Source organism: Macaca nemestrina, chromosome 13, assembly GCF_043159975.1.
Source record: "Macaca nemestrina isolate mMacNem1 chromosome 13, mMacNem.hap1, whole genome shotgun sequence".
NCBI classification, from domain to species: domain Eukaryota; kingdom Metazoa; phylum Chordata; class Mammalia; order Primates; family Cercopithecidae; genus Macaca; species Macaca nemestrina.
The window spans coordinates 115,981,632-116,005,086 of NC_092137.1; the positions used below are offsets into that span (position 1 = coordinate 115,981,632).

At 38.8% G+C, this 23,455-nt stretch overlaps 1 protein-coding gene across 4 annotated transcripts in view; it reads right to left on the bottom strand.

Moving 5' to 3' along the window:
* Positions 1–5,000: 5,000 nt before the first annotated feature.
* Positions 5,001–23,455, bottom strand: part of LOC105490129 (transmembrane protein 182) — an 88,325-nt gene continuing 69,870 nt past the window's right edge. For all 4 annotated transcript variants that reach the window (XM_071077182.1, XM_011755512.3, XM_071077181.1 and 1 more), the window contains one exon: positions 5,001–13,127. In XM_071077182.1, coding sequence (XP_070933283.1) covers positions 12,907–13,127 — 221 coding nt within the window. In that variant the 3' untranslated portion in view covers positions 5,001–12,906. The remainder of the gene's footprint in view (positions 13,128–23,455) is intronic.

The following is a 23,455-nucleotide window of genomic DNA, read 5'->3' on the forward strand; positions in this document are numbered from 1 at the left end:
ACTCTTGACCTCAGGTGATCCCAGCTGGGATTACAGGCGTGAGCCACCATGCCCGGCCTAAGCCACAAGTCATTTTTATCCAGTGTAGGTATTAGCCAAATCTTTGTGGAAGTTGCCTGTTTGTTTTTCTCAAATATTCTGGGAAATTCCCGTCTGGTGCAGGGTAACGAAGGCGAGGTTAACAGCTGCTTTTCTAACACTCAGCATTCAGCCGCACCTCCAAATCTTGTCACAGGCTGCTTAGGCAGGGGCAAAATGGTTTCTTTTCAAGAAACAGGCTTCCAAGATCAGTGATGCACCAAGTACTTCGATGTGAAAGGAGTGAGAGAAAGGAGAAGACAGCAAAGGAAAAGGAAGCTTCGAGATAGCACAGAAACCCAGACTGGAGGGCCGTGAAGTTGAGAACAGTTTTGAAGTTGTTCTCAAATGCTGCATCTACCCCTTGACAGGTCATTTCATTCCACTTAGCACTTTTTATTCACTGTGGTTTATAAGCTCTTAAGCAAATGTAGAAGGAAGGAAAAGCTAACATATCTGGTAGGATAGTATATCAGACTGACAATCCAACTGAATTTCCCCTGCATTGTGAGCAGACACTTCTAAAAAGAAATGATACAGAAAGGAAAGCGGAGGAGGGTTCCAGAGATCATGGCTTCACATTGAATTTCAGAGAAGACCTGAGTTGATTTCTGTTTAGCTCAGTGGTACACCAGTTGGAACACGGTGCCTGGCGCTGCAGCACTGTAACATGATCTGTGCTATAAATAGCTACCAAATAGCCATGTGGCGGCTGGCAGCATGCTACGTGTTGTGATGAGAGCGACCCGTTTCAAAGGGAAGCCACAAACTACAAGGGCAAGTAAAGCTGAGGTGCAGGGGAGCAGTTTTTCATTATCTTGCTGTGTTTTCCTTTTTATATGTATTAAAGTGTATTCCTCATTTTAAAAGGGCACTAATTCAATTAGGAATTTTCTTTTTTTTTTTTTTTGATTGGCCAACCAACCACATTTGGAAACGCATCCAAGTCATTTGTGGGATGATTTATCTTCTTTGGTGGTCTGTTTTCTCCAAAAGGGACATGATATTACTCTTGCCACCCCCTCCCTCAAGTTTTCCCAGCTCTGATCACACTCCTGGGCAATCTTTGACATGCAGAAGCAGTGAGATGTAAGAAGTCCCTAAGATGAGTGTGGGAATGAGGAAAAAATAATTAGTACTGAAGAAACTCTATCCAGTGACTTCTGAATAGTAAGGTCAGAAATCTTGGATCAGAAACCCTAAAAACATGGTACGGTAATTCAAAACTAGAATAATAACAATAGTTGATAACATTTATTGAGCACTTTCTGTCAGATACTTTTGCAAACATGTTGCATGAACATTTTCACTGTCCCTGCTTCATGGATGAGGAGACTGAGGCACAGGAAGTTTACACAATTGCTCAACGCCACACTGCCAATGGTGGAAGTCGGACCCCAGCCCTGGCTATCTCTCTCTCTCCAGGGACCTCTCTCTAAACCATAATAGCCCCCATTGCAGCTCTAATGAACACTGATTAGGAACTTTGCTAAAAATAATAATAAACCAGCTGCACACTGCACCTTGCACTGGGGCTTTGCCCAGGTATTTTGCTTGGAGGAAAATGAAGAGGCTCAGTGACTTGCCTGAGGCCATCTGGGTAGGCTTCAGATGCAGCAGTTTTCTCCCTACCACACACCTGGATGCCCTCATGAATGTTGTGAGTCGTTGCCCCATGACATACCCCATGGTCCCATTTAATGTTTCAAACCCAAGCACTAAATCACAGTGAGTGGCCAGTGGAGAAGTTAAAAGTGGCTGACTTTATGCAATTCAGTTGTTCATTCATGCAACTAACCCAACATGTAGCCTCAAGCAATTGTTCCGTTTTCATTCAAAAGTGTTCAAAACATCTTCTCTCTGCTATTAGGAAGAAACCAGTTGGTATCATGGAGAGAGAACATGGAGACTCAAACACCTGGAAATCCACCTCCAGTGCTTTTTGGCTGTGTGACCTTGGGCGAGTTACCTATTCTTTTAGTTTCAGTTCTCTCAACTCTCCAATGGGACCGACACCACCAGACAAAGTAAGAAAAGCTACTGGCATGTAGAAGTGCCCGAACATCACAATTACTGCCACCGTGAACCTTCTTTTGACTTTCAGTCAGTGGCGGTTTAGAGAGCACATTTTATTTTTCTTACAGGATTTCAATTGTCCACAATTATTTAACTCACAGTAACTTCAGATGGGTAATCAGTATTATTCCTCTGTGTTTAAATACGGTCACCTGGAAAACAGCAAAGTGACTCCAAAACTCAATGGGCTTCCTAAGGCCAAAGACTCAAACACTGACCGTGTCAGTGTGTGTCTGAGCTATGCTGGCTTGGCTGTGATTCAAAGAGTCTCGATAATACTGGAAATATTTAAAGACACAAAAAATGTTAAAATGATACCATTAAGTAAAAAACTAAGTTTAGGAAACTTTGCTCTGTATTACCTGCTTCTTGTTACCTATTAGAACTATTAACACCACTTGAGTCTGAGGGCAGAATTATAGGTAAAAGCTGTTTCTTCCTTTCTGTTCCTTTGTCCTTTTTGAATTGTCTAATGAATATGTATTACTTTTATAAAGAAAAACAGCTTGGAAAATTAAAATATTTCTTTAACATCTTGTTTTTCTGTCCTGTCGTGTCTTCTAATAGTCCATAGCAGACCTCAGATACCATGTGTTTTTCTAAAAGTTTGATAGGTACTGAAATTTTTGCCTTTGAGGCTCATCATTTCATGATTAAAACAACATAAAATAACATGTTATAAAGCAACAATGTTATGAAAGCAATTTGGAATATGTTTGTATTAGTCCCTCCTCACACTCCTATAAAGAAATACCTAAGACTGGGACATTGATAAAGAACAGAGGATTCGCTGGCTCACGGTTCCTCATGCTGTACAGGAAGCATGGCTAAGGAAGCCTCAGGAAACTTTCAATCATGTCAGAAGGCAAAGGGGAAGTAGACACAACTGTTGTGTTTTTTTTTGTTTGTTTTTTTTTGTTTTTTTTTTTGAGACGGAGTGTCGCTCTGTCATCAGGCTGAAGTGCAGTGGGGTGATCTCAGCTCACTGCAACCTCCACCTCCCGGGTTCAAGTGATTCCCCTGCCTCAGCCTCCTGAATAGCTGGAACTACAAATGCACGCTACCACCACGCCCAGCTAATTTTTTTTAATTTTTTTTTTTTTTAATTTTAGTAGAGATAGGGTTTAACTATGTTGGCCAGGATGGTCTCGCTCTCCTGACCTCATGATCCATCCACCTCGGCCTCCCAAAGTGCTGGGATTACTGGCGTGAGCCACCACACCTGGCCAGCAGGTACATCTTACATGGCCAGAGAAGAAGAGAGAGAAGGGGAAGGTGCTTTACAGTTTTAAACAACCAGATCTTGGGAGAACTCACTATCATGAGAACAGCAAAGAGGAAGTCCGCTCCCGTGGTCCAAACACCTCCCACCAGACTCCTCCTCCAACACTGGGGATTAGGAATCGACATGAGATTTGGGCAGGAACACAAATCCAAACCATGTCAAAATGCTGCTCTCCACAAACAACCACTGAGGACAGGTAAAAGTATTAAATATTATCAACTAGTGAAGATGGTGAAGATCAGTCAAAAACCACAGTATCTGTCAGCATAAGACACAGTCACTTACTGTGATGTAGTCAACTGAGCCAGGTGTAGAGAGTGGTAAAAACAAATCTTCTCCCACGCCACCTCTTAAGAATCAAATCTCCTGCTTTTATTAAGAAAAAATTCAGTACAAGAATTGTTCAGAATCCAAATGGAGTCCATTTGTAAAACCCTCTTTCTGAATCTTTTATTTTATCACCCCTCTTTCATAAGTTGCACTTTCCTTTTATCTGAAAGTATTTTTCTTGCTCAAGAATGGACAACTTCAATGATGTGGAACAAGTTCAATGTTCTACTGCAGTAATCTGATACGCCTTTTGATTGGCCTTAGACAGAAAGCTGAGTATTCCCATTAAACCGGTGGATGGCTTTTGGGCAGTTGCTGGGATTTTTCTAGGTAGGAGCAAAACTAAACTAATGTTGAGAATGTTCTATTGAGTGACATTTCTTCACTTTCTGAGGCTTCATTTGAATGGGTTTACATATCTCGTTTAAAAGTTAACCTAAGCATATCTCCTTGAGTGCTATTTTCTCTCAGTGAATGGAACGGTTTAAGAAGGAGAAAACTGGCTGGGCGCAGTGGCTCATGCCTGTAATCCCAGCACTTTGGGAGGCCAAGGTGGGCAGATCACAAGGTCAGGAGTTTGAGACCAGCCTGGCCAACACAGTGAAACCCCGTCTCTACTAAAAATACAAAAAATTAGCTGGGCTTGGTGGCAGGCACCTGTAATCCCAGCTACTTGGGAGGCTGAGGCAGGAGAATCGCTTGAACCCAGGAGGTAGAGGTTGCAGTCAGCCGAGATCGCGCCATAGCACTCCAGCCTGGTCGACAGAGCAAGACTCTGTCTCAAAAAAAAAAAAAAAAAAAAAAGGAAGAACTCTGTAATCTAGTGTTGAAAACATGCTATTGAAATACACTTCACATTTTTTCTAAGATATTAAAAACCACATGCCATCAGAAATCAATAAGAAATTAAATTGCCTTCTCAAATACTTATCTAGAGAATCGAGTCAGGGGAACGTTCAACTTCACTAGCAAGATGGAACCTTCCAGATATACACTAACATCCTGACAGACTGAGATGCTGTCATTTGCTATTACTGCTCATGGTGCTAAAAGACCTACCTTTCAACTGTCTTGACTCTCGGGGATCTTATTATTGCGCTTTGAGGATGAGCAGTGAATACTATTGCACTTGGCTTGTAAAAGGCGAAAAGGCAACCCCGACACCTGATGCTGGAACTAGTACATAATAAATGAACAACAGGGATTTTGTTTGGTTGGTTGGTTTTGCTCCTTCTTCTTCTTCTTTTTTTTTTTTTTTTTTTTTTTTGGTCAAATTGAACGTACTGAGTGCTTTCTACATTCTGGGTGTTTACTTTGAGGAGAGGCAGACACCACCGTCCCTCCACACATACACTGGCAGGCTCCACACTCCACTTTTTTCATGGTTCTCTTCAAACCATCAACTTCTTTGTACAAAATAATTTTCAAAGTACACACACTTGCCCTTGTTTTCCCGGATCTTCAGAATGCTTTCTTTTGATCTCACATTCTCTTCTATCCATTTCCATGGCTCTGCTCTGCTTCAAGGACAGTCAGCTTCTAGAAGTTGCACAACAGCCTTTTCCACTCTCTTACCTCCTGTTAACTCTTTAAATCAATCACATCTGGCTTCCATTCCCACCCCATACCAAAACTTCTGCAGTCATCATCACCAACCACCTCCACGCTTCCATCTCCAAAGGTCACCTTTTTCCCTTGTCCTACTCATCCCCTCAGCACCACTGGGAAAGATAAAAACTCAGTCACTTCTCGAAACATCCTCCTTCTGGGTTTCCTCGGTATCACATTTCCCATTAATTCTTCATTGTCTATTTCTGGCCTCTCTGCAGGCTCCGTCTTCCACTTATCTTCCCCTGTTTGGTTCTCCAGTGCACAGAGGATCAACCTCTCTAGCTCTCCTCCTCAGGGGTCTCATCTTTGCCATGGCTTTACATGTTGTGACTCCCCAGTGTGCACCTCCAGGCCCACATTGCTCCTCTGAGCTAACTGCCTAACCTGTTTTTAAAAATTTATTGACATATAATAGTTACACATATTTTTGGTGTATACGTGATGTTTTGATGCCTGTATACAATGTGCAATTATCATATCAGGGCAATAGGGGCATCCATCTCCTCAAACATTTATCTTAAGTGTTTTTTGTTTTGTTTTGTTTTGTTTTTTTGTTTTGAGACGGAGTCTGCTTCTGTCGCCCAGGCTGGAGTGCAGTGGAGCAATCTCGGTTCACTGCAAGCCTCCCAGGTTCAGGCCATTCTCCTGCCTCAGCCTCCCGAGTAGCTGGGCCTACAGGCGCCCGTCACCACGCCCAGCTAATTTTTTGTATTTTGAGTAGAGACGGGGTTTCACTGTGTTAGCCAGGATGGTCTCGATCTCCTGACCTTGTGATCCGCCCGCCTCGGCCTCTATTTTTAAATAGGATGGTCAGGGGATGTTTTCCTGAGAAGGTAACTTTTGAACAAAGACCTAAAGGAGATGAGAGACTGAGTAGGGACCACTGTATTAGGCCACTCTTGCCCTGCTATAAAGAAATACCTGACACTGTGTAATTTATAAAGAAAAGAGATTTAATTAGCTCATGGTTCTATAAGCTGCAAAGGAAGCATGGCACTGGCATCGGCTCAGCTTCTAGGGAAGACTCAAGGAACTTTTACTAATGGCAGAAGGCAAAAAAGGAGCAGGCATGTTACGTGGCTGAGCGGGAGCAAGAGAAGGTGGGGGAGGAAGTGTCACACACTTAATCAATGACAACTCGTGAGAACTCAGTATGGCAAGGATAGCACCAAGCTATCCACCCTCACGACCCAAACACCTCCCACAAAGCCCCACCTCCAACATTGGGGATTATAATTCAACAAGAGATGTGGGGACAAATACTCAAACTGTATCAATCACTGTGTGCAATTAGGCAGGTCATAGTTGCCTAATTTTAAAGATTTCGATTATGACAACATAATGTGGACTACACATTATGTTCAAGGACGATGAGTCAGGAGTGCACCTTGGCATGTCTGAGGCACAGAGTGAGTGTGGGGAAAAGTAGTAAATGAGGTTGGAGAAGTAAGCAAAGGGGTCAGCTTCTACAGCGTCCTGTGGCCACTGTAGGACTTTGAGAAATCCAACTCTTTACCAGGGCTGAAACGTGGACATGTCACAGGCATCTCAAACAGGACACCATGAACATGAACCATGGATTCCTCTCTCCCTCAAGCCTGTTCTCCTCCTGCCTTCTTATCCAACCATTTGCTTAAGCTAGAAATCTGAAGTCATTCTTGGTTCCTCCCTGTCCTCAACCTCTACCTAATTCACAGCAAGTCCTTTCAACTTTACCCTCAAAATATACTATAACAACGCAAGGGCTTGGAATGATTGGGCCCTTCCTGCTTCTCCAACTTCACCACAAAGCTCCCGGCTTCAATGGCCAGCCACAAAAGCTGCCTTGCCATTTCTAGAACATGTCAAGTTCTTTTCCATTTTCAGGCCTTTTCTTCCACTTGCTCCTTTCTCCCTGAAATCCTTTTTTTTTCCACTTTTTACCCAGTTATCCCCTCTATGTATTTTGTGTTGGAATAGTCAAAATTCTCGCCTTAGAAAGAATTTCTCTTACTATCCAACAAGCACGGTTCCATCTCTCATTAGTCTGTTATGCATTTTTCCCTAGAGGATTTATCACAATTGATAAAGTCAAAGTTATTTTTCTCACTTGTCTGTTCTCTGTATCCCTTGCTTGAATCTTAGTTCGAAGAATAAAAAGACATTGTCTGTTTTGTTCAGTAATATGTATCTAACATCGAGTGCCATTTGTGACAAGTAGCATGTATGCAATTACTGTTTGTTGAATAAATTAGTGAGCATCTCAGATGAAGACACTGAGTCAAAGTGAAGTAGAATGATTTGGCAAATGGCAAGTTTAAAATCAAGGATTTGAAATCAGCTCTCCAAACACAGGCTCATCACCTTCCACACAACACCCTAGGAGCCTCTCTTCAGGGGACTCAAATAAGGAGTTGACAGGGAACCAATCAGTATAATCTTCTGCAAGGGGATTAAAAGAATAAGCCAACCAAGACACGTGGCTTTAGAAAGAAATCATTTTGCCCAAAAAGGTTTATAACTATTAAATAAATACTTATTGACAGCTATCGATTGCCAGGTGGTGTGCAGAACATGTTCAAAGACACAATCATGGCCACTGGCATTTACAAGGAAAACATGACTAGCTCATTGCATATGCACCACCACATATGCTCTGGATCCAAGCAAGAGAAGGCCATGGTAGCACTTATTGTTTGCCCCCATCCTCACTCACCACTGCAACAAGCATGCAATAGCAGAAAGGTAAAATATGCCCTCCTTTCCAGCAAAACTTAAGAGTTTGGGAATGCCTGAGACAAATATTTGGATATGTGTATGTGCACATATAATATAATGTAAGCATTTCTTCTATGCATTCATGTATACACTATAGCATATAAACTATTTTTCCATGCATACACATACATTATGTGTATATATGTGTGCATGCATGTGTAATCAGATATATAGGCATGTGTGTATATAGTTCTATATGCATACACACAAACATATGTATACAGTTGTATCCAAATCCATATATACATATACATGCATACCACAGACATATATATACATATACATGCCTAGGTATGTGGTTATAGGTAACCACAGACATGTTAATCCAACTTTATACTTCACATATCTTTCAGATAGTTACATATGCCCACAAAATTTTTGGAGAAAAATTTCCCTTGAATTTTCGGGGGATGAAAACAATACATCAATATTTCTTATAATGCCTTTATATATGCTAGACCAAAATATGAGGCAATAAGCATTATTCTTTACATATCACTCTTTTGTAGTCTATGTTGTTTAAATATCTATTCATTTAGGTAGTTTTTAACATCAATACTATGTGCAAGCATTGGTGAATTTTTTAACAGTGGCAGTCTCTCTTTAGAATTAATGGGAAAAAATGCTAAGAGAAGAAAAAATGAATTGTCATATAAAAAGAGAACTATCCTATATTTTCAGTGAATTATGTCACTATAATTCCTAGACATCCAGAAGAATGAGAATATTAAAATCTTTGCTGCATGTGCACTTATTTTATCCCAGTGAGTCCTCTCCTTCCCTAAATTATCTGCAAAATATGCAGAATCTGTGCAGGATAACAATTAATTCAACCATGCTTATTTCATAAACCCAGGGTAAACTATCCTGTCATTTGAGTGAACTATGAAAACCATCATCATCTGAAGAATCCAAATTGTTCTAATTTAGTTACTTATATAGACAATGTATAGACACAGTATCTATCTATATAGAGATCAATTTAACTGTATAATTTATATATAGATAGATGATAGATAGATAGGATTAAATAGAATTATTAGATATATCATATGATTCCTTATATCTAGAAGTGGATCATTTATAAAGTTCAACTGTCCAATTGCTCCTTCAATTTTTCAGTCATAGCTGAACCCTATGGGCAGGAGGGATGATCTTTCAAAAAGCTGAGTGGGTCTCTTAGGGTGTCTCCATTGTCGTTCCAGACTTGCTGTCTTTGATACATCCCACTCTCACAGGCTAGTCCAGGTTTGTCTCACTGATCTGCAGACAGAGCCCCTAACGCTTGCTCTGGGGAGTTAGTTCAGAAAGTATAATCTGTAACTGGATGTTTTCCTTTCTTTCTTTCCTAGCTTCCCTGCTAACCGCATTAAATGTCCCTTTGCTAACTTTATGCGTATTATAAATATGAAAAATAGTATATCCCTAACCTCCTTGGTTTTTAACATATCAAAGGTATTGTCATCCTACATTCTGATTGGAATTTCTCCATCTACCATGGAGGAAATGTCTCCATATATTTAACTCCTTCATACAATCAATAAAAATTTAGTTTTCTGTTTCATCTATTGCTCATGAGTTTCCATTTCTGGTGGAGTCCCACAAAAATCAAATCTGGTTTTGATTTAGTTCATCTTATATTTTCTTCAATATAACCCCATCACCATTGGTCTTTCTCACAATTCCACCAACCTTCAGACTTACATTCAGCTAATTTTACTGGTATCCAATATTTGTCTAACACCTCTGACATTCTAAGTCTCTTTGTAAGTCCAACATGGTTACTTTTAAGAAAACAGAAATCAAATTACATGTTGAACGAATAAACCACCATCCGTTGAGTGAAACAGTTAAAGTGGCACTCAGGGAAACAACAATAATAGATTGCTGTTCCCCAAAGAAAACTGATTTTTTAAAATTTGCTTAGCGCAAATGTATTGATTTATATCATTCAATTTATCTCTTTCTACCCAAACGTATAATACACATGCACACTTACATACACACAAATATACACAGACATGCACTCATATATATTGGTGATAGACAAAATTAATAGATGAAGAATTACCAACAGTGACACTTCCTCCAATATATTCCTTTATAATTCCATTTAATCTTCAAATTTAATAAATATATTTATAGATTAGTAATAAAAATGACCAAAGGAACACTAACAACACACTTGATATTGCTTTTTTAGAAAGCCCTACCATCAACCCTCAAATTGTACACAATCATTAAACTTCTCTGTATAGTCTCTCCAGCCAGTTCCAATGTATATGCAATCATCCACCCGAGTGAATTACACCAGTTGAACAAATACAATATGGAGAGATGATAGCTTTCACCAAGTCCAAGAGCATAACTCACTGCCCTTTTTATTTACTCTTTCTAAAAGTGTAACTGAAAAGATATCCTATTTGTTAAAGTGAAACTTTACAATGCAAAATCAACACTTTTCAAAAAGATTCTAACACAGTTTAAAGGCTTCTAAAAATTAATAAATACAACCAATAGAGAAATAAACGTAACATGGACGTTTGGCAACACAGTATCTCAAATCAGATATAAGGTTGCTACAATAATGTACTATATATCTCTGCCATTTTAAAGTATATTTCACTCTTTGACATAGCAATCACAACTCACGTTCGTTCCTTCAGAGGGTTACCGGTAAATTGATCAAGAAATGTGCTTGAAATTTATTTGATTGATGCATTACAACTATAAAATACTTCCAAAGTGCAAATCTGTGAAAATGTGTCATACACATCAGCTATTCAGCCAATTGTCATATGAAAAATATATGGTAGCCACATAAGTGTACTATAAAGTGAGGATAACCATCTGAAATTTATAAATATTCAAGCCTTTGCCGAAAGCAGCTTGTTTGTGAAACTTAAATGGCATACAGTACACCAGAAAAAGGCTCCATTCCAAAGTACTACAAAAAAGAATTGTATTTACAGATGACATGAACTAATCAGATACATCCAGCATCGTCTGGAAAACTTAATGGCATGCCATAACTTAACATCACAGTCAACGTGCAGAACAGACCTCATAATTATTTTTTCTAATAACCAAGCCAAAAGCAAAGAAGCAAATGAAGCAATATAAAAATGAAACAGTGAAAGACAAAGGAAAGTACCACAAAAACGTTTATGATAGTATTGAAATGACTTGAGAAACCAGTTAGACCCCTGGAGCTTTATTATTATTATTATTGGCAAGTCCTGTCATGAAAATGCCCTCACGATTCAGACCTTTGCAATTTTTCCAAAGCTCCTTCCCACTGGAACAAGTCTTAATGGAAAAGCACAAGATGTACAGAGAAGACTGGGATCACCTCTCCCACGGCACTGGAAGAGCTGCTAAAAAGGGGCAGTTTCTCTATCCCAGAGCATCTTCTAGGTGGTGACTTTTTTTGCCTGTAGGCCATGCCTGTCTGTCCTCACAACAGCTGCAGAATGAAACACCGCACCTCCAACAAAGCTCGCATACCCTGCCGGGCTCCCCTGCGATGGAAGCTTCCAGAATGCAAATACAAGCTAGGCATCTCAGATGGATCTGATTTCAATCAACATTAGTGCCAAATGAACATCTTTGATATACAAAATGTCTATGCTACTGAATAATACAGAATTATCTTTCCCCACGTAAAGTTTCTTCTAGGAGGTGAAAGGAAACAGTCGATCTGTAAATGTTAATATACCTATTGTAAAGATGAAGAAATTGAGGGACAGGAATTAAAGAAATCAAATGATCAGAAGAACTGGAACCCCTAACATCTTGGGGAAAGTTAATATTTTATGGTCTTTAATAAAGCAGGGCTATTATAACCCTCATAGGGAAGTATCTTGAAAGTTTATAGCTAAAGAATATTAAAATCACATTTTATCAATAAATTTTCACATGCTGAACGTTAGCAATATAATTTTTAAATGAGAATTTTAAAATATCAAATAGAATTATGGACCAAGCTGACATGCTTGGTTTTTATGTATTTTAAACAATATTACATTACACAATTAACTCACTTTAAGTTCATAAAAAATCAATCTAGATTATATATAATTTGGTATGCAGACTAGTTAGTTTTAAATGTAGTTTAAACTTTATGTAAGCATGCACAATTAAGTGAATAAAACAAAAACCACTGTTGGTGAAAAAGTAAGATAAGTACATGCTCTCAGTCTTCTTTGTTGTGGCCCATTTTAACTGGTGAGTACATGGCTCCCACTAATGAGAACAACTGCTGTCTATTTTTAAATTCATTTGCTCACAAGAGCCAGTGAATGTGGATGTAGATGTTATGTGTGTGGAGAAGAAACGAAATAAATTCTCTGACAACCTTGCCCATTCTTAATTATTCTTCAAGGATTTTTTTTTAATTAACAGAAGTGAATGCCAAGGAGGCTTTAAGCCAAATCTATCTAGATTTTCCCCATGTCATGGTATTAAGCTATTATCAGGCCTTTGCGACCTGCATGAACTCTAACACGTTCAGTGAAAGGGAGACCTGTTTACCTATTCCCTAAAGACCTAGGTCCTTGACAGCACTTAAACAAGATGGAGGCTTGTTGGTATCTGGAGAGATTCTAGGACCTTCTTATTGAAGAAAATCTTAGTAAAATGATTAATTTGAATAGCAACTAAAAAGTTATATCTACTAATTTTATGCTGGGATCAATGAAACAAAATGGAAAAAAAAAGTATTCCCTGTTTTAAAATCTCTCAAGAAAATACTCGGGGCAATGGTTGATTTAGTGATGTATCTGAATATGCCGTCCAACAACTAGAAATAGTAATCCAGCTAGCAAAGAAAAAAATATCCCAGCTGGGGCCAGGAAAAATGACCAGCCATACAGAACAGAAGGGGTGAAATCCAGGCAGTCCTTCATTTTCATGTTTCGGTAGCTTTCCATGTCAGCCACTGCCTGGACCCAGATGACATACAGCATCACCACCAATGAAAATAGGATGCCTGAGAAGGATGAAACAAAAGACTGTTAGCCTTTCTGATGATGTTTTCTCAAGAACACTATCTAAACCAATCACTGACCAGAATGGCAAGCTCCTGCCAATATATTTCTAGCAAAATCAAATACTCTATGTCAGATCTTTTATTATGTACTTTATAGATATTTCTTTTATCTTTCATCTTCAAAGCATTGAGGGGAGGGCTATAGTAGCCTAAGAACAGCAACCACTGAGGTATTTATTGAGTGTTTCCTGTGTGCCAGGGACTGTAGTAAGTGCTTGTGGACATTAGTGAAAATCTTAGCACTTCTAGAATTTATATTCTAACTTTTTTTTTACCTGTACAACTAGTTTGGGATGAGCACTATACTATGTTATTTCTTTCAATACATAGAATAAACCACTGAAATAGGTGCTCTTATCACCTGCTTTTAGATATACAGAGACACAGACAGTGGTTTTCAGAGCTGATTCTCAGCCCAGGTCTTTCTGACTCTTGTTACACTATGACAACCCAGCTAACTAATGCTGGAATTAAATACGGTTATAAAAATAGAAACCAGGCCGGGCGCGGTGGCTCAAGCCTGTAATCCCAGCACTTTGGGAGGCCGAGACGGGTGGATCACGAGGTCAGGAGATCGAGACCATCCTGGCTAACACCGTGAAACCCCGTCTCTACTAAAAATACAAAAAACTAGCCGGGCGAGGTGGCGGGCGCCTGTAGTCCCAGCTACTCCGGAGGCTGAGGCAGGAGAATGGCCTAAACCCGGGAGGCGGAGCTTGCAGTGAGCTGAGATCCGGCCACTGCACTCCAGCCCGGGCTACAGAGCAAGACTCCGTCTCAAAAAAAAAAAAAAAAAAAAAATAGAAACCAAAGTAAGCACCAGACAAGAGCGGAGATGAAAACACTGAACAAACATAAAAGAATATACGTGATTCTTCAGAATATATATACACACACACACACACACACATATACATACACACACACACACACACACTCTAAAGATTGATTACAGCATAAAGAAAACATTATCTTGAATAAATGAGGGAGGAAGATTGATGATAAAAGATTCTTTGGAATATAAAATCATAGATTAGAGATCAACAGCCATATTAAATAAAAAAAAAAGAAAGAGAGAGAAGGAAGGAAGGAAAGAAGGAAGGGAGGGAGGAAGGAAGGGAGGGAGGGAGGGAGGCAGGGAGGAAGGGAGGGAGGGAAAGAACAAATCCCTGACCACTAACTAGAAGGCAACATCCCAATTTAGCAACAATTACAATGTAACTATAATCCACTGGTTCCAAACACTGTTGGAATTAGATGAAGTGTTACAGTTTTGGACCACTGACCTTAACAAGTGACAGAAAAGCTCTGTGAATTCTGAAACTTGAGAATACCACTAAGCATGTCCTTTCCCATGTAACTGTTACCATCATTACCAGAAGCAAACAACGCCACTATGCTGAGCAGCAGGCTCCAGGGTCTGCTGGGCAGACTCACCAGTAAGCAACAGGCTCCACACACAAACCGCACACACAGCCTGACGGATTCAAATTTGTCCTAAAGCAAAATCTACTTGAGAGCACTTGCTATCTGTCCAAAATTTCAATCCAAACATGCCAAGGATCTATTACACTCGTTGAATTAATGAGTTGAACTGTTAGGTATATAAAATCTCCATGGTCTAATCGCTAGAATGTCTGAAAGCTAAATGCAAGTCTGGGACTAGGAGCAGAGACTGAGGCATATCAGCAGAGAGTAGCTTTTAAGAGCCCAGTCATCAATTACATTTCTCACATTAATTGTGGTCCTACAGCATTTAGGATGCCCTCTCTCTCCTGGGCCATCGATTTCATAAAGAATCTTGAAAAGTAAACACAAAAGAAGAAGGGCTCATAAATACATTGTGGTGTATCAGTAGTGGAGCTTCAACTTCCTTGTAATCATGATACAAGCTACAGAGCAATGAAGAATCAAATAGATGCTTCGCTAATAAGAAACATCCTTCACACCGTGGTCTGTAATGTAAATGCAAATATTGGCTCACAGAGTAGAGCAATGTAGGCACTGAGAAACAACTAATCACAGAGAAATAGTAAAGCCATAGCCTGCAAGCAAACTCCTTACAACGCCGTACCTCAGATTTTGACAACAATATGGCAATTCCATGTGTTGTCTAGCAACTCTGTGCATTTCAATACATTTTCCAGCAAATACATACACAGTGTTCTCTGCTGATGTAAAGGTTTGGCTTAGGCATTTGCATAATATCATTTGCCTTATGCAAACACCTTGCAAAACTTTGTATTATTTGTTGATAGGGTTTTTATCTTCCTTGCATCATGTGAATCTCTTGTGCTTTCAGATATTTTAATGGAAAAAGGAAATTGCCTTTGTGAAAACCAGTAGCTTTAAATTTATCTTTTCAAAAATTGAAAAACCCACCAATGAATTTTCAGTATTAGGAAAACATATTGCAGGTAATCAGGTAGATGACTTTTAATAAGAAAGAATTAACTTATATTTAAATATTGTCATTATTTGAAGAGGAATTCCATCTTAAAAGAAGGAAGAATAGTCATTTTTATCGCTATAGTCTTTAACTTGTTCACTAATTGAAGATACTGTCCATTTAATTTGTATCAGATTAGTTTATGATTATATCTCACCCATGGGGTAAGCCTGTGTGTGTGTGGGGGGCGTGTATGTATGTAGACAGAGAGAGAGAGAGAGACAGACAGACAGACAATGAGAAGGAATTTACACCAAAGGCCAATGGTTTAGTGGATATGGAAGCAAGAATTAATCATGGTGGCCTGCATGAGACATGTGGCCAAGAGAGGAAACAGAAAGATACCGTACTCAGGTAGACTGATCAAATAAGTGATTGGATTAAGGCCAACGGGAGCCATGTATTTCACTGCCTAGAAACAGAGTTACAAATCTGAAAAGGAGGAAAGCTAAAATAAGCCCTACAGTGCTTAGAATTTGATTAGAATTGCATATATCAGTGTGACTTCATGGTTTTTCATTGATAGATAATACAGAAATAAATACAGAAGTAAATGTGTGTGTGTGCATGTTTTAAAATACACATGTGTGTATATACCTAGATATATTTCGTGGCTCTGTTTCTTGAGAGCATCTGGCAGCACCAACATCCAGTCGCACAGAACATACCAGGTGTCCAGATCTTGACTCCTAAACTCCATGAAACAGGGCTTCTCAAAGAAATTGTTGAATCCAGGCTGAGGCGTAAAATACAAGATGAACCTGGAAAATCTTGTTACCCCAGAAAGTGAAGATGTGTTCAAAGAATGACAGGGGTGTTTGGAAGCCAGCTAGCTGGGGCCTCCCATAACTTAAACTGAAACAATCTGATCAGCAAATGAATAATGATAGTGGCACATTTTTCTGATTTAATAAAATAGCAACTCACAGTGATATAAATAAATGAGCGAATAAATGAATAGGAAGAAGGGAAGCTTTTCCTTACAACAGAAAACTAACTTATAAGCGTAGAGGGATGGCAGAATTAGAAATCGCCATTTGACAATCACTTAAAAATAATTCAGAGAAGAAACAAAAATGAATGCTAAAACTAGTGGATAAAATTGAATGAAACAGAGTATATTTACGTAAGTTCAAAATCTCTTCCAATAAAATGCTTATTAATTTTGAAGGAGAAAACAGTAACCTCATACTGCAGAAACCCAGCAAATATTGCCTTATTCAAGTAATCAAAGTTAACATCACCAGTGACATGACAAATCGATGCCACACGTCACCTGATGGGATGCAGTGAGAATCACACAGCATCAATGCTATAATCTTAGAGCCAAAAACACAGAGCCTGGATTCAATCATTAAAGAAAAAAATCAAACTCAAATTCAAGACCTTTCTACAAAATCACAGGCCTGTACTTTTTTCAAAAGTGTCAAGGTTATGAGGCACAAAAATGGGACTTCCTCTGGTTTAATGGAGACTCAAGAAACAACTAAATACAAAGCATGATTCAGGATTGGATTTTTTTGGCTACAGACGGCATTAATAGAATAGTTAAAAAAACATGAATGGAGTCTTTAGGTAAAAGGATTTACAACATCTATATTTTGATATCTTTGGACTTTTAAAAACATAAACAATAACTGGCTTGAATAACAATGAGTTACAAACCTACTTGCCACAGTGACTTTAGCAAGAATAGAAAATACTGCAATATACAGGTACTAAATTGTTTTGAAATAAAATTACATTTAAATTTGGTCATACATTTGGAAAGCACAAATTTATTTCCAATTGAATTTTATAATATCTATTTTTTTTGAAGTCCAGAAAACGTATAAAATATTTCACTGGAGGCAGAATCAAAACACAGCCCCGAATCCACGAAGATGTGTGACCACAATGAAACTGGAGACAGATGACTGAGTCACACCAAGACCGTGTTGAATCTCTTGTTATTGGCAGTATGTGAAACAATGATGGAAACTTATCGTTTTGCATGGGTTCTCTTAAAAAATTAAACACTTCGCCCTTTAAATGCCATGAATTCAATTCGGAAAGCATGTTTTCTCTTTCTGAAACAAAGGGCATGTAAAATTTAGTGACAAATGGCCATTGGGAATGCAATTGCTGATGACAACAATATGGAAACAATCACAGTATGGAAACAAAACAGATTTCCCCAAGACCAAGTCAAAAACTGAGACATAAAATTGTATATCCTCACTGTTTCACAAACACAAGAATGAAAAATGGAGGCATATTCTAAAGATCTTCTCACTATAGTGTAAGAACCAGATTTAAAAACACGTCCATAGAAGAAAAAAGTTTAGCACCAGAAATGAAAACTTTTTTCCTAAAAAAGTTGGGCAAATTATCAAACTGCTTTATTATTGTATAGAAGTACATATACTCTTACATGTATTTTTTTTTTTTAAGAGAGTGTTTTGGAGTTACTTAAAAATGACAGACGTGATCTTTCACTGATTAGATGTAACTCGACTGCCTTTAAATGGGCTTTCACAACTGGAATCACGAGCAGTTATAGGTTACCTGGGGAAGAATCATAAATTCAAAATAATTCACTGGCCTCTTTTAGTCATGCTTCCACACAAATGCAGTGGCAACTCATTTCAGTTTTCTACGGGCATAAGAAAAGCCATAGAACTGCACATTCATTATGAAGTTGAGGTGAAAAGTAAACTCGAATCAGAAAGCAAAATCGTCCTTTTTCTACATAAAGGCTGCACACACTCTAAAGGTAGGGCGATATGTAGCATGGCATCTACCTAGAATTAGAAAGTAAGCATCATAAAATGTAAGGGATGACAGCATCGGCTTTCTCATTGTGGCTATTTTCAACAGGGGATGGAAAGAAGGTTTCCAGCCACTTAATTGTCCACCAAGTTCAAACGTCGAAGCCTGTGGAATAACTCAGACTGAACCCTGAGAGCGGGAGTCTCACACGTTAGTCTGAAAACATTCCCAAACCCATTCTGCAACAGGGAAAATGTTTCCAGGAAGCACTGGGGGACTAGGTTACTTTTCTAGGTGGAGCTGCCTGGAAGGCAGCAGGGCACGCTTGTGCTAAGTATAGAATCAAAGAAAAAATCTGGGGCCTGGGTAAGTGTGCTAAGGATAGCAGCATTCATGAAACGGTGAATTTAGAGCAGATGTGTCCAGAAGAAAGAACAAAAAAGAAATTTGATAAACTGTGCATTTACTATCATTTTTGAAGAAGAAACATAGCAATGCATCAAGGGAGATACTGGAAATGCCTTCTGCAGATCTGCACAGGGATACTGAATACCATGACTGACAATACCCCTGCCAAAGGCTCTTGCAGAAAATACATAAATCATCTTCATACAAACATTTCTTAAATCAGCCCATACCTAATGTTTGAAGATATGATATTAAACTACCATAGTCTGAAGGTTTTCCTAATGGGTAAAAACACTCCAGGTTTATGGTTCCTCTTTCTCATTCTTTTCATTGACATATACTTTACATCGAGTAAAATGTACGGATTTCAAGTGTATGATTTGATGGGTTTTGACAAATGGAAACATCAATGTAGCCACAACCAATTAAAAATAGAATGTATGCATCACTCAAAGAGGTTCTTTATGCCTCTTCACTCTCCTACCCAAAGCATCTATCACTATAGCTTAGTTTTGCCCTTAGAACGTCATTATAAATGGAATCATAACAGTATACGGTCTTTTGTTTGGGAATGTTTTTACTCAACATAATGCCTGAGAATGCATGCATGCTCTTAAGATGTGTTCACAGTTCATTCCTTTTTATTGCTGAGCATTACCCCATCGTATGAGTATACCACAATTTGTTTATCTGTTTATCCACTGATTAACATTTCTGTTGTTCTGACTGTTATGAATTAAACTATGGGGAATATACTGTTCTGAGATGTTCTAACTCATACATGAAGCTTTGAAAGGATGGAAAACATTTCCTTAGACAAATGATTTTAGAAAAATATGGTAATGAAATTTGTGTATGGAGCACGGTCTTAGGCCAAACTGATAAAATGGCACTGGAACTTGTCGGTGCTACGGCAGGCACCTAAAGTGCACCTGCTGAAGCTTCCTCCCTTTTCCCCACCCCCAAGCAGCTCTGCTAAATCCAGCTGAGAACACGGTTCTTAATAAAACACTGACTTAACTGTCTTCCTCAAACATTAATTCCTCAGCAAAACTTTTAACAATTATTCCACAGCGCTCAGTTATTCTAGGAGCTTGGAAAGCTGAATGGCTCATAGAGCCACCTAGAACACAACCCACCCTTACAGCATTCTTTCTGGAACTCCTTTGGAAAGAGGCTTCCCCCTGCAATATTTAAGGAGCATCTCTAGGCTTTAATTTAGGGGGTCAAAAATTACAACCAAGGAGAAAGAGCTAGACTCTTAAGCTGGCTGTGGGAGAACAGGCAGCTGATTAACCTCTTAGGATGGAATCTCAATGCTCCCTCATGCTATGAATGCCATTGGGGTCCATTAGGATGATTTGACTTTAGCCCTGCATTCATAAAAGACTCCCAATTAGCCTTTGCATGATGTCTACAAATCATGTTATATATAGGGTTACAATTCATTTATGGATGAATGTTACAATTCATTTATGGATGAATTGTAAAAGCATAGAGCCTTACTATATTAAACATAAACACTTAAAATGCTACAATATTTGCAAACTTGTTCTCACATGTATTAACTTTGACAATGAGAAACCTTAAAAACCGCAGTGTCTGAGGGCTTTCTCTACTTCTGTGAAATCTCTGTGTCTTGCTAAAGGACAAAATATGAGGATTAGCGCAGCGTGATCGAGGATCACAGGTGCATTCCAGAGTCCAACATACACTCTTAACTTTCACCATATTACATTCTGGGAAAAGGGAAATTTGCCACTTCTGCATTCGCTAAAGAGTAATATTTGTCATAGTATTGTAATGCGCTTTCAAAGTAGTCTCATAAATATTATTGCATCCATTAAAATATTTAGACAGTCTTTCTGAGAAAAGCTAGAAGTTATTTTAAATGATTTAAACTTGTGTTTTTGAAAAACTAGTTTGCTCTTCTTTACATTAGTATGCTATTGTTTTCTCATAAAATCATGCTTCAGATTATAGAACAACGAATGCATAATCGTGCACATTCTTTATCCCCATTCTTCATTTTCTCAGACTTGTTTTCCATTTTTTCTTCAATTTTCTGAGACAGCCTTAATTCTTCCTGCTGTTATATCATGATTACACCTTTCTGATTTCCAAACGCTCATTGCTGCACACACTTCAGCATTCTACTTTCCAAATACATTAATTGCCTCTTCCCTTTCATTTTCTGGACTCATAGTTTGATTTAGTCAACTATATATATAAAATTCTGATTGAGTTTCTCAAACACTTATGACTTTCTTAGATTGTCATATAATTTTTATCATTAAACATCCTGCATACCCAGTGCTCTGTACTCTACTGTGAAGCAATTATTAACAGAGAATGATCATGGGGGTTTATCTATTTCTACAAGTAATTAGGGGTTTAATCTGAAAAGGAGAGTTTTATCTAATGCCAAGGAAATATTTATTCACAAGAATTGAGTTTCAGGAAGTAGGATGTGATTGAGGGCACACCCTTGGATTCTGACTGTCCTGGTTCAAATCCTGCCTCAAAGATTCACACTTTACACTTTAATGAATAACCCTGAGCAATGTTCGCACTGTTCTGTCTCAGTTTCTTCATTGGTAAAATAGACAGGATGCAAGTGTCTACCTCAGAAAGCAGTCATGAGGACCGAACAGAGGAAAAGCACTGAAAACAGTGCCCGGAACATGACAAACACCTAGTAAGCATTGGCTAATTTTGTTATTATTATTATTAAACTTTGGCACGAGCTCCTGCTAATGGTTAGCAAATGTTACTCTCTAAAATCTTCTAAAGCATCAGAGATTCTCATGTGTCTGGACTATCTCAGGACAGGCCAAGAGGCAGAAGAATAAACTCGCTGTGGTGTCTTCTAGTCCTGAGATTTCAGAGGAGTAAGGGAATGATGACCTCCAATGCATCTCCCAGTGTCTTTCTGGAACTTTCCACGAGGTGGCACCAGTCACCCCATAGTCCCATGACAAAACGTTTTGCCAAGAACAGAAGGTGAATCCAGGCTCAAGCTCGTTTGTATTGAGGACAACTTCTTCTTTGAGAGTCCAGTCAAGCCAACCGCCTTCCCCTGCCCATCAGCCCTTTACTTCTAGGAAGTAAAAATTCTTTCTAGGACAGACTCTTAGCCTAGGTCAAGCACATTAGGTTTGTCTTTCCATACACAAAAATGTAAAGAAAACAAAAGTCTCAGAAAAAAAAAAAAATTATAAAACTTAGCGAAAAAAACAATACAATATTTTTTTGGCCACTCACTGCTAGTTAGTTCTGAGCAAAGTAACCATTTGGGGGATAGGATGCTTTTCAATGAAAGGAAATATTTGCAAAGAAATTAAATCCCTTAGTACTGAGTAAATAGTAGATAGTAACGAGACACATATTTTGAAAAAGGAGAATAAAGCTTATGGAAACTTGGTCTGCCTTTCCACTGTGACAAAACCTAATTCCAGACCAGAGACAGTATGTTTTTTTGTTTTGTTTTGTTTTGTTTAGAGACAGGGTCTCCCTCTGCCAGGCTGGAGTACAGTGGTGTGGTCATAGCTCACTGCAGCCTCGAACTCCTGGACTCAAGCAATCCCCCTGTATCAGCCTCCTGAGTAGCTGGGACTGCAGGCACCACCACCACACTCGGTTCAGAGAAATAAATAATCTTGTCACTTTGCACATCTGAAAGCCCTCTTTCAGGATAAAGATTAATTATGCCTCACTATGTCATATGAGTAAAAACGTTTGTTTGCCAGGCCTGTCACCTTACTTCTTAGAAAAACAGCACTTACTTTTATTTTGAGGGGATGACAGGAGTGTGGGGAAGCATTTATTCAAGTTTGAAGTTTAAGATTGTTCAGAAAAGCTCCACCAAAGGTATTCCTGAGATGGCGATTTATCTGGGCAGGAGTTAGACCGTGACCCAGAACATCTCCAACAAGGTTGGAGGTTGGGTGGACAACAAGGTCCATCAGGTTGGGTGGACTCTTACAGGGAAGCAATTTCTCTCTCCAAAGAAATGGCTCTGTGTCTCCTCTCTTCACATTCTCATTCCCATTCATGGCCTTCACCCAACTAAGATGTTCCAGACTTAAGGAGCAGGCTTTGGGATTTGATTTCCTCATTTTCTCCCATATTACTGCCCCATTTAAAACGGATTCTAACAACCAGTTAGACACATTTCCACTGAAGAGGAATGCAGGGTAAATAAACTTGCAAGGAAGAATCAGAGAAAGAAAAGTAATAACATTTAAAATATTTGTGTAAATAAAAGCCGTCACATCTCTTTTCTATATAATATTAAGCAAGGCTGACTAACGCTGGCATTTGACATTTATGGAAAATGTCAGACCAAGGATGTTGGCAAATCCACATTAAAATCTGAAGGAAGGTGTTCTCACATTATAATAGGATCAGTAACTGGATGACAGTTTTTTTTTTTAGACATATCCCAACAGTGCCAATGGAAGGCACAAAGCGAGTCTACAAAGCAGGTACTTTTCGAAATATGAGTGTTACTAGTCTACACTCCTGTTTAGAAGGCAGATCTAGTGTACCTGGGCCTTTTGATCATCAAAACTGAAGACACTAAGTCTACCACAAGAGGTGCATCTGGCTGGCATATCAGTAACAAATAGTTTGTATTAACTACTTTTTTTTTCCCACC